We start from the raw sequence: 13,563 nt of genomic DNA on the forward strand, positions 1-13,563 counted from the left end.
TTTTCTCCCGAATCTTTGAGTCGAAAAACAGTTTCACTATTACTTCAATAATTCGTCCACAACTATAATTGCGGAGCTTATTAAGCGGCATCGCGGTTCTAAAGAGTTCGGCGGGTTAAGTACTAAAGGTCATGATCGGCCTTTCAACTGACCCATCTGTAAGGTGCAGGTTTCCACAACTTATTTAGTAAACTCGATTGTTGTTTTAGGTCAGAATATTTTAAGATAAATATCATAAACATCTAAAAACAGTAGACTAGAAATATTCCAATTGTCACACTATATTCACATATTTCGATCTCTTTAAATTCAAACACACTTACTTCGTCTCAGACGGCCTTCTTCGGGTGTACCTCGGTCAGTTGAGTCTCCACCGTCAGATATGTGAGTTTCGGCCAGATGATCGGGTGTTTCCGATAGACCCTTATCAGTAGAGCATTCTTTTTTAACTCGAACACCTTTGGAAGTGGTCGCATCGCTTTGGAAGATGTTGTTGCTGTGATACTTGGGGTGCTGCACAGACTGAGGACTTGAAGGACCACCGTTGTCGGTTTTCAAAAACTTTGCGGGAATGAAAGCTGACCCATTAAATCCGTTGCCCACTCGCTCATCCGTGACCTCCGAAGGTCTCAGGTCACTCTCCGTTCCTGAATTTAGATAACTAACTTGTCTATCCAGACAAGGTGAGTTGATCATGGGCGAAGAAACCGGAAGAAGGTGGGGCGGAACAGAGGGGTAAGTAGTGTCTGCTGATCCAAAAATAGGCAGTCCAGGAAAGGATCCGGCTGACGTAAAGGGTGTATAAAAGGGCGAAGCAATTTCCTTCTCCAACCCTTGAACCTGAGAACCGGGCTGTGATGCTAACACCATGAGTGCTGACGAGCTTGCAGAAGTGGACAGATAGGCTGAAGTGTCCAGTCCTCCCATACGCATTTGCAGACCCTATGAAAAACATCCACATATCAATGTTCTCAGTGCAGTGTTTTCAATAGAATGTCTTGTAAATATGACAACATACACACATACCGACAAATCCAATCCTTATAATTTAAATTGATCAAACTGTTGTATTACACGTGATAATAATATACGTTTGGGGATTCTTACAACAGCTGGTGTATATTCAAATTTCGAAAGCTAGCGGCTCGTGCACGTTCATTAAAATAAATAGAATAAAAAATATGTTCATGTTTATTACGGTTTCTTGCACAATCTTACGCACAAGGGTTATGTGCATCAGCTACAATAAAGGACGTATTACCCAACAATATATTAAATACAACAAAGGACGTATTACCCTACAATATATTAAATACAACAAAGGACGTATTAGCCAATAATATATTAACTACGACAAAGGACGTATCACCCAACAATATATTAACTGCGACAAAGGACGTATCACCCAACAATATATTAACTACGACAAAGGACGTATCACCCAACAGTATATTAACTACGACAAAGGACGTATCACCCAACAATATATTAACTACGACAAAGGACGTATTACCCAACAATATGATGTTTGCTCTGTATTCATACGATCGTGGTGTTAGGAAAACACGTAGGTTCAAAATGAAGTGATTCAGTTTGAGCAGAACGCTGTTGAAGCTTCGACAGGACGTTCATCTGTCTTCTTCAAGTCGAAGCTGTTTGCTAACATATTATTATACCAACACAATCTGTAATTGTAATCCATATCACATACTTTCTTTATGAAAGGTTTCTGAACTTACAAACTGTACTTTAATTAAGTGACCAAGTGTATTTATTGATACGAGAGGGCAACTGGGACAAACATCAAGCAGTTCACAGCGCAGACCTGCATACACTTTCGGTACGCAACTACAGGTAAAATGGCCTTAAAAGTCGGACAGTAGGTCAACTACCTAAAGCTACATGAATCAACCACTTTCCATCAGCCTTCAAGCCGAGCTCGAGGTCTCGCATCGTTGTCACAAACACCGTCCACGAGAAAACACCGCCGTTAGATTTTATGAAGTACTTTAACCGCTCAGAACAAAACCCTAACGTACAAGGAATTGTTAAGTTCCAAGAAAGTTGACCAGATATAGTGTTTCGTTCAACAGCGAGAGGTCCACGGTAGGACTTAGATGACCAATAAAACGGACCCTTTAAAAACAGCCCTATTCATGGCAAGTCTATAAATAGCTTGTTACATTCCATCTTTCATCATTAAAACAATTAACTTTGTAACTGAGTGATTTTCGCATAGATAGCCTTAAGGGATCAACTCTCTATTGCAGGTTGTTTAACCATAAATGTGGGCAGGTTCCCCAGCGAAGCGAACTCCCGTTTTCAACCGTCGTGTATTTTGTTGAAACTGCATTTCTATTCTATGAATACGTATATACACAACAAGTGCTCCTGTATTCTTACCTTTCGTATATTATCCCCTTATTTTTGAAACCATTAATCGACTTTACGATAGTTGTATGATTGTAAAAGATGCGCATAATTGTTTATATATGTGCATAATTAATTGCAGCGATACATTCTGCAGTGAGTTTTGGCGAAAACAATTACATCAGATCGAACTAGAATATTGTCGTTAGGTTCTGTTACATAGTTTTCGATAAAACCTTAATGTTCAGTAGCGAATATTAAGAAAATTTATTGTTCAGAATAAACCCATATTTCTTCGCGTATAACAACAACGTATTTAATAGGTTTGTTTGCATGTTTTACCTACGTAATGTATATGCATATTTCATACTTGTAAGAAGATATCATTGTATTAACCAGAACAGCTGATATGTAAACGTCAAAGCTACTCCAGCTAGCTGTCCCTAATTTCGAGACAACGCGGTATGTTTACACAAACCCTTCAGTTCTTGGCTACTTTAACCGAATAATGGGGGTTTGACTCATCCATGGCCCCACCATTCATCGCTAAGCAATGGCCCACGTTCGTCCCACGTCGAAAACGCAACTAAACGTGTAGAAAAATCCTTTCCTTACCAAACTACTATAGTAAAGTTTCTTTCACAATTAATCTCCAACGAAGGAACTCACTCATACTGGAATACCTCGAGAGAAAACCATGTTCGCATTGTATTGTCTCTCACAAGACCAGGAAGAGTTACAAAGTGAAATAAATCAAACATGCGACAGAATTAAAATAATATTAAGTTATGACCAACTCATGTGAACATATAAGTTAATAATAACATTATCACTACATTCCATAAGTGTAGCAATAGCTGTAAATTTTAAACCAGTGCCATCAACTAAAACCTGTGACAGCTGAAGCCACTGTTAGTGGGGTATATATAAAACAGATAACTTCAAGCACTGAAAGCTATTACCGTTCCGGATCGTTCCAGGTGCACTCTTAACGTTTATTATTATTATTTACAATAAAAGTGACTGTCAGTCTGCTTCAGCGTAGAGCAACAATGGGTTACCAGCCTCTTCCAGTAGGGCGTATCGAACCCCAGATTTTCCCGTGAGCTCACCTCTGTTCCATCGAGAGACAAAAGAAAAGCGAGCTGTTGGAAAAGTTAACATCTGTGTCAAAGTCTGGTCAAGATATACAAACGTAGATGGAAGTGGCTTGAACTTTGAATACAGAATTACGAAAATCTCAAAACCTTTATTTGGTGTAATATATTAACAAGTACGAACAACAACAATGGTGAGAAGTATAACACATCGCAACAACATTAAGTTCCCAGAAGCAATATATACAATATTTTGTCCGTTTCATGCTTTTAAGGCAGTGCTACATAATGGACTAAGAGCTGTACTCTGTGCACCATGGAGGATGGAACCCTGGAGTTGAGCGTTGTAAGTTCGTAACTGCTAACCTATTGAGGGGGAAAGGGGGATTTTTCACTTGTAACTATTTACACGATTATGATCATTCATGCACGAATTATCCACTGGGGGATCGAACCCCTAACCGCAGCATTATCAGTTCACCATTCAGCTAGTTACAACGGAAGAAATAATATTGTATATTTAATACCTTTTGCAAGTCTAATATCTGTTTAATTTATCTACAGTGAATGAATTATTAGGCCAATTAAAATCTAGAAGTCTTCAAAATTACTTGTGTCATAACAGTATTTAGGTCAACAAGGAAGTACTAAAACAAATAGAATTCGCTATTACATAGTTTACCACTAGGTGAGATTCACTGATACATGGTTTAATACATTACCCGGATTCCACTGATACATTAACAACAGCTAGGATTCACTGGTACACTGTTTAACACTAGATGGGATTCGCTAATATATAAACAGCTAAGATTAACAGGTGCATTAACACTAGATGGGATTCGCTAATATATAAACAGCTAAGATTAACAGGTGCATTAACACTAGATGGGATTCACTAATATATAAACAGTTAGGATTAACTGGTACATTAACAACAGCTGGGATCCACTTCTACATTATTTAACACTAGTTTGGATTCACTAACACATTAACAACAACCAACATTCAGTGGCACATTAACAGCAGCTGGGATTCACTGTTAAACACACTGGCTGGGATTCACTCGTACATAAACAACTACCATTCACCGATACAACAACAGGTAGGATTCACTGTTACATTGGTTATCACTTGCTTGGTATTTACACCTTTGTAAGTCACATGAAAAGGTTTTGTTAATTTATGAATTAAACATTTTGACGATTCTCTAAAAGTATTTGTGTTAAATATAAATATCGTTAGATGGCGCCATATGGTTACAATTACTTGCGCCCCAATGGAAATCGGCCTTCACATGGTCGTAGAGATTTTCGTAATGATCCTAAAATGCACAAATTTTCAGAGTACAATTTTAAGTTAATGGAAATTACCTAAAGCTCTTTCAATCGGATAACTTGCCACTATCCGCACGTACACTCTATACACAAATGTGACATTCAGGCTTAAAATATATATGGCAGCGACTTGACTCACGAAAAGCAACTTCACCTCAGTGTATTGCTTTATAAGTACAACTGGTTCATTCAGCTATTGCGTCCATAATAATCACTAATAGAAACATTTGTGACTGAAAGGGTTAACTGATCTCGGAGACAATGTTTAGAGGAAATTCGAGTCCAAGCATAACAACTACAATCAGTGCACATGTATACATATATATATATTCACGAAACTACCAAATTCGCTCGCCTACATCACCCCCTAGGGCCCTTATGTGTACTTGCCATGTGTTGAATAGGTATGCCACCTTTGTATATAAATACGTGTGTGTGCTTGTATATTCCTAAATTACACAGTTTAATTCGACTACTTCCAAAACAAGTTCACACACAGCACACATATGTAATATTGATGTATTTGATTTCACACGTATCATTAGTAAAACGTATCATAAACTCAATCTGGAGTATATTCGAAAATAAAAAATACGGGTATCCGTGATACGACATTCACAGTGAAGCACTAAAAGTCTCATATCCGGCGTTATTTAACATGTAACGAATGTATCCTACTGAACAGCATACAAATAGTGTAGCTGGGATTTTTGTCGGAGAACAGCTAAGGGTATTGTATCCAGCGTTTTGTAACATTCACTGTATATTTATTATACATACACAAACAAACACGATTACCCATATTATCTCGAGAACCTATTACAGTCTAATTTTAATATATTTTGTATTATGAAATACATGATGCTAAAGTAAAAATCCACACGTATATTTTCGGTTTTTCTCCCCACACACATGCATAAACATACCACAGTTTTTTTAGATATAACAGGTAACTCAGCTATCCATATAATGTTTCATATTTCTTGAGTCTCTTATTTTTTTTAACTTAGGCTTTAATGCATACATTTTTTGTGCAAACTTGTTTTTAGTAAGTACATTGGCAAGTGTGTTTGTTTTTTCATTTAATTTGCGCACACTTTTTATAACCCATTTCCACCGTGGCTCAACGGTAAGTCTATGAATTTATTACCCTAAATCTCTGGTTTCGATACCCACGATGATAAGATAGATAGCAGTTAGCCCTAAATTTAGCTTCGTGCTTAACAGCGAGTCAAATCCAAGTAAACAGTACAGACGTATTTCGTTCACTATGCATGCGTATCAATGAAGCTGTACAAATAGTTACACATACGTATATACATATAACATATGAAATCTTTTTCATTCCAGATAGCAAGGAGACAGCTTTCTCCCTAAAGTCATCTCCTCCCGCCTTGGTTTCTTTTATAAATTTGAGGGCTTATGCCTCGAGGAGCCCGGGGTGGCCAGATGGGTTAAGGCGTTCGACTCGTAATCCAAGGGTCAGGGTTCGAATCCCCGTCACACTAAAAATGCTCGCCCTTTCAGTCGTGGGGGCGTTATAATGTGATGGTCCCTCCCACTATTCGTCGATAAAAGAGCAGCCCAAAATTGTCGATGAGAGGTGATGACCAGCTTTCTTCCCTCTAGTCTTACACTGTTAAATTAGGGACGGCTAGTGTAGATAGTCCCCGTATAGCTTTACGCGAAATTCAAACCAAACTATATTCTAACCCTTCAACGATTCTGTGTAAGCCCTTTTTACCATGTAACACGGTTTAAATTACCTGACGAGGGACTTTCGTTCGAAACGTTGCAAATAAAAATAGTTTTTGTGATAGGCGTGTTTTACCAACTGTTTGCACTTTCTCTCATTATTTCTCCACGTCTTGTAATCTTTCCTACTATTTGTTTAAATAAAATATCTCGCTGCTGTATTAGTGGATGCAGCGTTCTTAGAACAAGGTGTGCCGATAACCTTATATTCGAAACTTCAAGTTAAGAATTTGAATAACATTATGGTATTTCGATGAATTCATTATCCAGTATCACACCGCGGGACAACTGTCTAATGATTGTACAGGGTGTCCGGAAAGTCACTGTGCAGTTTTGTAATCATATGTCTATTCAGTATATTTCAAGCCAGCAACTGATAGCAGTGTTTAGAAACAACATAAGGATCCAAGCCAACAGGGGTCACTTTTAACATTGTTTATAATTGTCATTCATATTTACCTCCTGTATTGTATATTGAAACATGTCTGTTAATAAATATATAAGTGCACAGTGACTTTCCGAACACCCTGTATATAAAAATATAAATGTTAAAAGTTTTCTTAAAAAAAAAAAAAGAAAAATATATTTGACATATACAATGCCCATATTGTTACTCTAGTAAAATTACACACATCTCAAATCTTTTGTCGGCCATGTTGTAACAGTGTGTACGTGTGTAACATCTCTCTTTCTTACCATGTTGAAACATTCATTATCACTCTTTTGGGTCGAAACACGTTACAGGTTAACCAAACAGGTCCTTGTTAAAAAAATAATCTAAAGTAACCGAAAATGTTATTTAGCCTAAATTATCAGTTCAAACTAAAACTGCTCCACCTGGTTTCTTTAACTTTAACTGTGGAAATTAAATTTTAAGCGGTATGTTAATATATATATATATATATTTCTTTTAAAAAAAGAATTATATTTACTGTTTACACTAGACTTAAGCGTGTCAAATATACGTTATATTGTTTTGTCGTCTTTATTATTAACACCTGAAGGTAACGTAATAAAAAATAAATTTAAACTTGAAATTAAAATATATATATATTCGTAAACGGTTATAAGTGTATGTCTATTCACACGTGATAAAACACATGTTGACAGAGTAATAATAGACTATATTTGGTATTAATATCTACGATGGTCCTCATGTATGTTGTTTACGATATATGATACTATCTTATATAGGGCACTGCACCGTGTAACCGAAAAAAATAAAACACGAGGTTGTTGCACTGTTTGTTCAACGATTACCGAATAACAAATCAGTGGAAGAAATACATCCAGATGGCCTCAGACCCTACCTGTAGGCTGGGGTGAAACTTGAGATGTGCTGGGAAAAAAGCCGGCCTCCCACGGAAACTATCGCTGTGACTAGCCATGTCTTGAAACGAAGTAACTTGAAACAAAGTTCGTTGTGCTTTGTTAGACAGAGAAAAATCAAACTACTGCACTTCTAAGAACACGTCTGGTTGTCTTCTAAACATCGCTGGTTTTATCCGGAACAATATCTGTATCACCACTATCGTTGAATCAAGTTTCATTTTTATCAGATAAGTTCTCATTAAGCATACCTGATTTAATTTGTACTGATATTTAGTCTGACTGTGTTCTGGTACAACGCTTATTAATTACACCATGTCACAGTTAACCAAGTGTAAAATACAATGATTATAATTATATAATCAAGGTTTTACTTTTAAAAAAAGGCTTCAAACCCTTTAATATAGCCACAATATCAAACAGTTCCAACAGGAACAAGCGACGACAACTGTTTATCACTTAACATCTTCAACTGAAACAGGATACACGATTAATTATAGGTGAACACTACAAAATAACACCTTTGCAACAAGGCTTGTACACGACACATTCAAACCTGTCACTCACTCGATGAGTTGAATTACAAAGCTGGTAACACCAAGTTTTACAAAGGCTAAGCACTTCTATAGAAATACTTCAGCTTCAATAGGCAGCAGTAAACCTTTATAACCATACAACTTCTATTCGACCGAAACTCAGACTGACAAAAAAACAAAACAAAAAACATAGGTCTTAATATTATTCAAACGTCAAACTCTTCTACCAATAACTCATATAGTGTAAGAGATTTGTCGTCCAAGTGGGTTGGACTAAATGTTTTTGAGCTACCATTGGTCAGAATTGGCGCAGATTGCGATTTCGTCACACGTTTGTAAATATATGCTAAAATCTCCCACTTACCGTAGCTTCGTCTGTCTGCTCACTGTTCGCTATCGGCGGTAGTTGTTCAGCTTCGGTTGTCGTTTCTTCCATTAGTAATACTAAATTTTGTCAATAAGTTAACACTGTCAGCTCTGTCCTTCTTTCGATTGTCACGTGGCTCGAGATATATTTGCGATCATTGTATAAAAACTAAGATTTTTCTTTGATTCTTTACACACTTTTAATCGCTCACTAGACAACGGCCTGTACAAACGGCAGAAGAATGGAATCATGGGTAACGGCGGGCAGCTTGAGTTGCTTCACGCAGCGCCATCTTTGAATAATATATTTTTAAAATAGTAAATTCAACTAAAAATGTATTGCTCAATCGTAATATTCGTTTTGCTATTTCTGGTAAATTATTTTTATTTTAGTGCTTATCAGACTGGCAAAACTTACAACTTTTCTGTCTGTATTATTTCTTATAATTTAAATATTGTTTACAATAATTACGCATTTGTTCTGGTAACATTTTTGAGAAATATTTACTTTAAAAGTCTGCTAGAAACAAATACTATCTACAAATTAGTTTGCTGTGCACGCATTTGGCAGGTTTCAAACAACAATTGTAATGAGTCATAACGTTTACAAAACGTGAATTATCATTGGTGGATATTCAGTGCAAATATATTCTCTAACCTAACCTCTTTATGCAAATACGTCAATTGAATCTAACATTTCTTCAATTATAGAATATAATAAAATTGATTTATTAGAAACTGAGATGCGATGTAACGTTAGCTCCCTACTTCACGGCGCCTTAAACCAAATATAAATAACTCGGTAAGCCTAAGATGTCAAATATAAACAGCAGCTCTGTAACAGTTTACCCAAATTTCTACTAAAACGTAAATAAATAACAATGTAAGTCTCCCTTGTAACCATACTACTCAATAATACCAATAGGATAGAATGACGCGAGTTATTTGTCATTAAAGCAGAATAAAACATTAACTAGAAGAGCACTTATGTTTGCCACGTTTTGTTGATCATATTCGGTTCTAAACAAAAACGAATATGTGTCCGTATGTTCGCAGGTATATTGGCAGGTCAATAAGTAGTAATATTCTAGATGTTTCATCGTTTTCGACTGGGTCATAGAGCAAAAATAGTATAAAAAATCTCCTCCATATTAACGTGTAATGTTTTTATTTTCGTGACCTTTACTCCCCAAAAAACAAATCACTTCTAAGTTACGCCATAGTCAACATGTATACCAACTTTAGTACAAATCCATTTACCCCTTTTCGAGAAATTCTGCTGACAAACACACACACATACACCCACGGGCGAAAACATAACCTCCGACCACAGAAGTAATTACCAGTACATGGTCAGTCTCAGTATAACCGTCTGCCGAGACCATAAGAGGTAAAAGAAACTGAATAAACCTCGTGAATTTATTTATAACTTTTAGGAAATTGTATAATTTCTAAGTCATATCGTTTGTTTAGGCTACCAATGTAATCTATCTGTAGTCTTCTATATGGTTTTAATACATAATTGTTGTCTTCTATCAATTTGTATTTTTTCCCGCTCTAACTCCAGAAACATCAAATCCCAATGTGATAGAAAATGTGAAACAACCATATCAAATCCTAATGTAATGGAACATACGAAACAGTCACATTAACCCTAATGTGGTAGAACATACCAAACAGCCACATCAAAGCCCAGTGTGATAGAATATATGAAACAGCCACATCAAAGCCCAATGTGGTAGAACATACGAAACAGCCACATCAAAGCCCAATGTGGTAGAACATATGAAACAGCCACATCCAATCTTAACAAGGTAAAACATCAAATAGCCACAATTAACGATCATGGTATGAAATAGGTGACTATTCCACAAAATGTTATGAAACTATTTTCTTGGAAATATTTAGCAGTTTTCTCGCCTCTCACATTCCAGTGATAAAACCATAAACACATTTCTAATACAACCTTTGTTAAAACAGTTTGTTTTGTTACGTTTCTCTCATACCAATATGAATCTGGTTTAGCTTTCTCTCAAAACCATGTGATTCATTCGCGGATTTTACTAGCATTCTGCTACCACTTAAATCTCTCTGAGGAAAGTTTTTAGTTAAAAATAATGATTCTAAACTGTCTTTGAATGTAAACTGGACTTCACACACACGACGATTTAACAAACCTTGTTATCCTAAGTTCCACTATAAACTCAAGGCGAGTTCAGTTTGTTACTGAAAAAGCGGCTTAGAATCCTTAGTCCAAACAACGTTCTTCTGCCACAAAATATGTTACGTTGCAAGTCGAAGTGGGTTTTAAGGTTGTGTTTTTTCAGTCACCCGAGTGGACTCTACAGAACATGTTTAAAGAAAACTTCCCCTTTCTCCAATTCCACACAACCATGTTAATATATCATTGATATTGTTACAATGATAATATTGATACATATCCTAACCACATCAGAAACCTTAACTTGGATAGAAGTGGAACTGATTGGTGCTTATCAAGTGCCTCCCACTAGCATAGCGGGATGTCTGCAGACTTACAGCGCTAGAATGTTTGTTTGTTTTCTGAATTTCGCACAAAGCTACTCGAGGGCTATCTGTGCTAGCCGTCCCTAATTTAGCAGTGTAAGACTAGAGGGAAGGCAGCTAGTCATCACCACCCACCGCCAACTCTTGGGCTACTCTTTTACCAACGAATAGTGGGATTGACCATCACATTACAACTCTCCCACAGCTGAAAGGACGGGCATGTTTGGTGCAACCGGGATTCGAACCCGCAACCCTCGGATTATGAGTCGCACGCCTTAACACGCTTGGTCATGCCGGGCCGACAGCGCTAGAAACTAAGTTTCTATACCCTTGGTGGGCAGAGTACAAATAGCCCATTGTGAAGCTTTGTGCCTTGTTAAAAATATGCAAAACACATACATTTATTATGAATTTAATCCACCCCTAAATCAATGATTTAACATGGATTTAATTTGAATAAACATTTTTGTAATAGAAGTGAACATTCTCTAAGGATTTGGTTGGGTGTGAGAGGTTTCGTTGGTGATTTATACTGTTCAAAAATTGCACAATTAACTAATCTTATGGCGTCCTACTCGGGCGGGAGATGAACCTCGAATTAAAGCGATATAAACCCTCAAACGAATTATTGAAACACAGGGGGTTGTGGAACTTTTCCTTGGCTTCTCCTCAATCATAGGCATACGTGTTAATGATATTTATACAAATTCCTACGTATATAGTTCAAATATGTCTCCAGACTTTGAACAGTATTCAAATATTCAGGTGTATCATACCTGCTTATGTATTAACAGCAAGGTTCACGTTTTAGTGGTATTTTGGGGATGTGGTCATTAATGCCAGATGGTTCCTCATAATGAAAATACTGATTACTGTTAATTAACCTTTACTGCACTTCAGCAACACTATGTACACAGTAGTGGCTCATGACTCTGTAAGCCCATCAATCACTCTTCTTCCCTCTTCCCACATGTGTGTGCCTGCATTCTAAAAATTACTGAAGAAATAGAATTCCACACAAGTTAACGGCTATCAACGTGCATATCAACACAAAATATCGTTTGTTTGTTTTGTTTTCGAATTTCGCGCAAAGCTACACGAGAGCTACCTGCGCTAACCGTCCCTAATTTAGGAGCGTGAAACTAGAGGGAAGGCAGCTAGGCATCACCACCCACAGCCAACTCTTGGGACAGTCTTTCACCAACCAATTGTGGGATTGACCGCAAAATTATAACGTACTCACAGCTGAATGGGCAAGCATGTTTGGTAAGACGTGGATTCGAACACAAAACAATAACAACAATAAAACTAAACTACTAAGCCAACACCAGACAGCTCCTTGTTTGTGTGGTTAAAGTTAGTATACCAAGATCTAGTAAGTGAAGTTTAGACTAGTTTGTGGCAAACAACCTATATACAATTATTCATCGCCTTCAATACTGTTCTTTCGAGTGTCGTCCAAGCACGAAATCACCCACAAATCACTTCATTAATCAAACATAAAATAAAAGAAAAGAAATCATCATAATACATAAATAGGATTGAAACTGTAGAGCAGCTGAAAGAAAACCATCATATCGTTTAATTAGAGTGAAATTGTGGAATAGCAGAGAGAAAACCATGATACAGTCTAATTACGAGTGAAACTGTGGAGTAGAAGAGAGAAACTATGATACAGTCTAATTAAAAGTGAAACTGTGGAGTAGCAGGGAGAAAAACCATGATACAGTCTAATTAAGAGTGAAACTGTGGAGTAGCAGAGAGAAAACGATGATACAGTCTAATTAGGAGTGCAACTGTGGAGCAGCAGAGAGAAAACCATCATACTGTTTAATTAGAAGTGAAACAGTGGAGTAGCAGAAAAAAACCCATCATACAGTCTAATAAAGAGTGGAACTGTGGAGAAGCAGAGAGAAAGCCATCACACCATGTAATTAGATGTGAAACTGTGGAGCATTAGAGAGAAAACCATCATTCAGTTTAATTTCAAGTGAAATTGTGGAGTATCAGAGAGAAAAAACAATGATACAGTCTAATCAGGAGTGAAACTGTGGAGTAGCAAAGAGAAAACCATCATACAGTCTAATAAAGAGTGGAACTGTGGAGAAGCAGAGAGAAAGCCATCACACCATGTAATTAGATGTGAAACTGTGGAGCCGTAGAGAGAAAACCATCATTCTGTTTAATTACGAGTGAAAGTGTTCAGTATCAGAGAGAAAACCATGATATAGTCTAATTACGAATTAA

General features: G+C 36.9%; 1 protein-coding gene across 3 annotated transcripts in view; it reads right to left on the reverse strand.

Annotated features, from left to right (window-relative positions):
* LOC143248539 (E3 ubiquitin-protein ligase RNF220-like) overlaps nucleotides 1-13,563 on the reverse strand; it is a 143,330-nt gene that overhangs the window by 49,245 nt on the left and 80,522 nt on the right. The window contains exons 1-2 of one of the 3 annotated variants that reach the window (XM_076496968.1): nucleotides 8,789-9,034; nucleotides 324-942 (exon numbers count right to left, since the gene is read on the reverse strand). In XM_076496968.1, the coding sequence (XP_076353083.1) occupies nucleotides 324-942; nucleotides 8,789-8,860 (691 nt within the window). In that variant the 5' untranslated portion in view covers nucleotides 8,861-9,034. Of the gene's footprint in view, nucleotides 1-323; nucleotides 943-7,869; nucleotides 9,035-13,563 lie in introns of those variants that run through there. The other 2 variants (XM_076496967.1, XM_076496969.1) reach the window with 2 other exon arrangements.

The sequence above is a fragment of the Tachypleus tridentatus genome, chromosome 4, assembly GCF_004210375.1.
Source record: "Tachypleus tridentatus isolate NWPU-2018 chromosome 4, ASM421037v1, whole genome shotgun sequence".
NCBI lineage: Eukaryota > Metazoa > Arthropoda > Merostomata > Xiphosura > Limulidae > Tachypleus > Tachypleus tridentatus.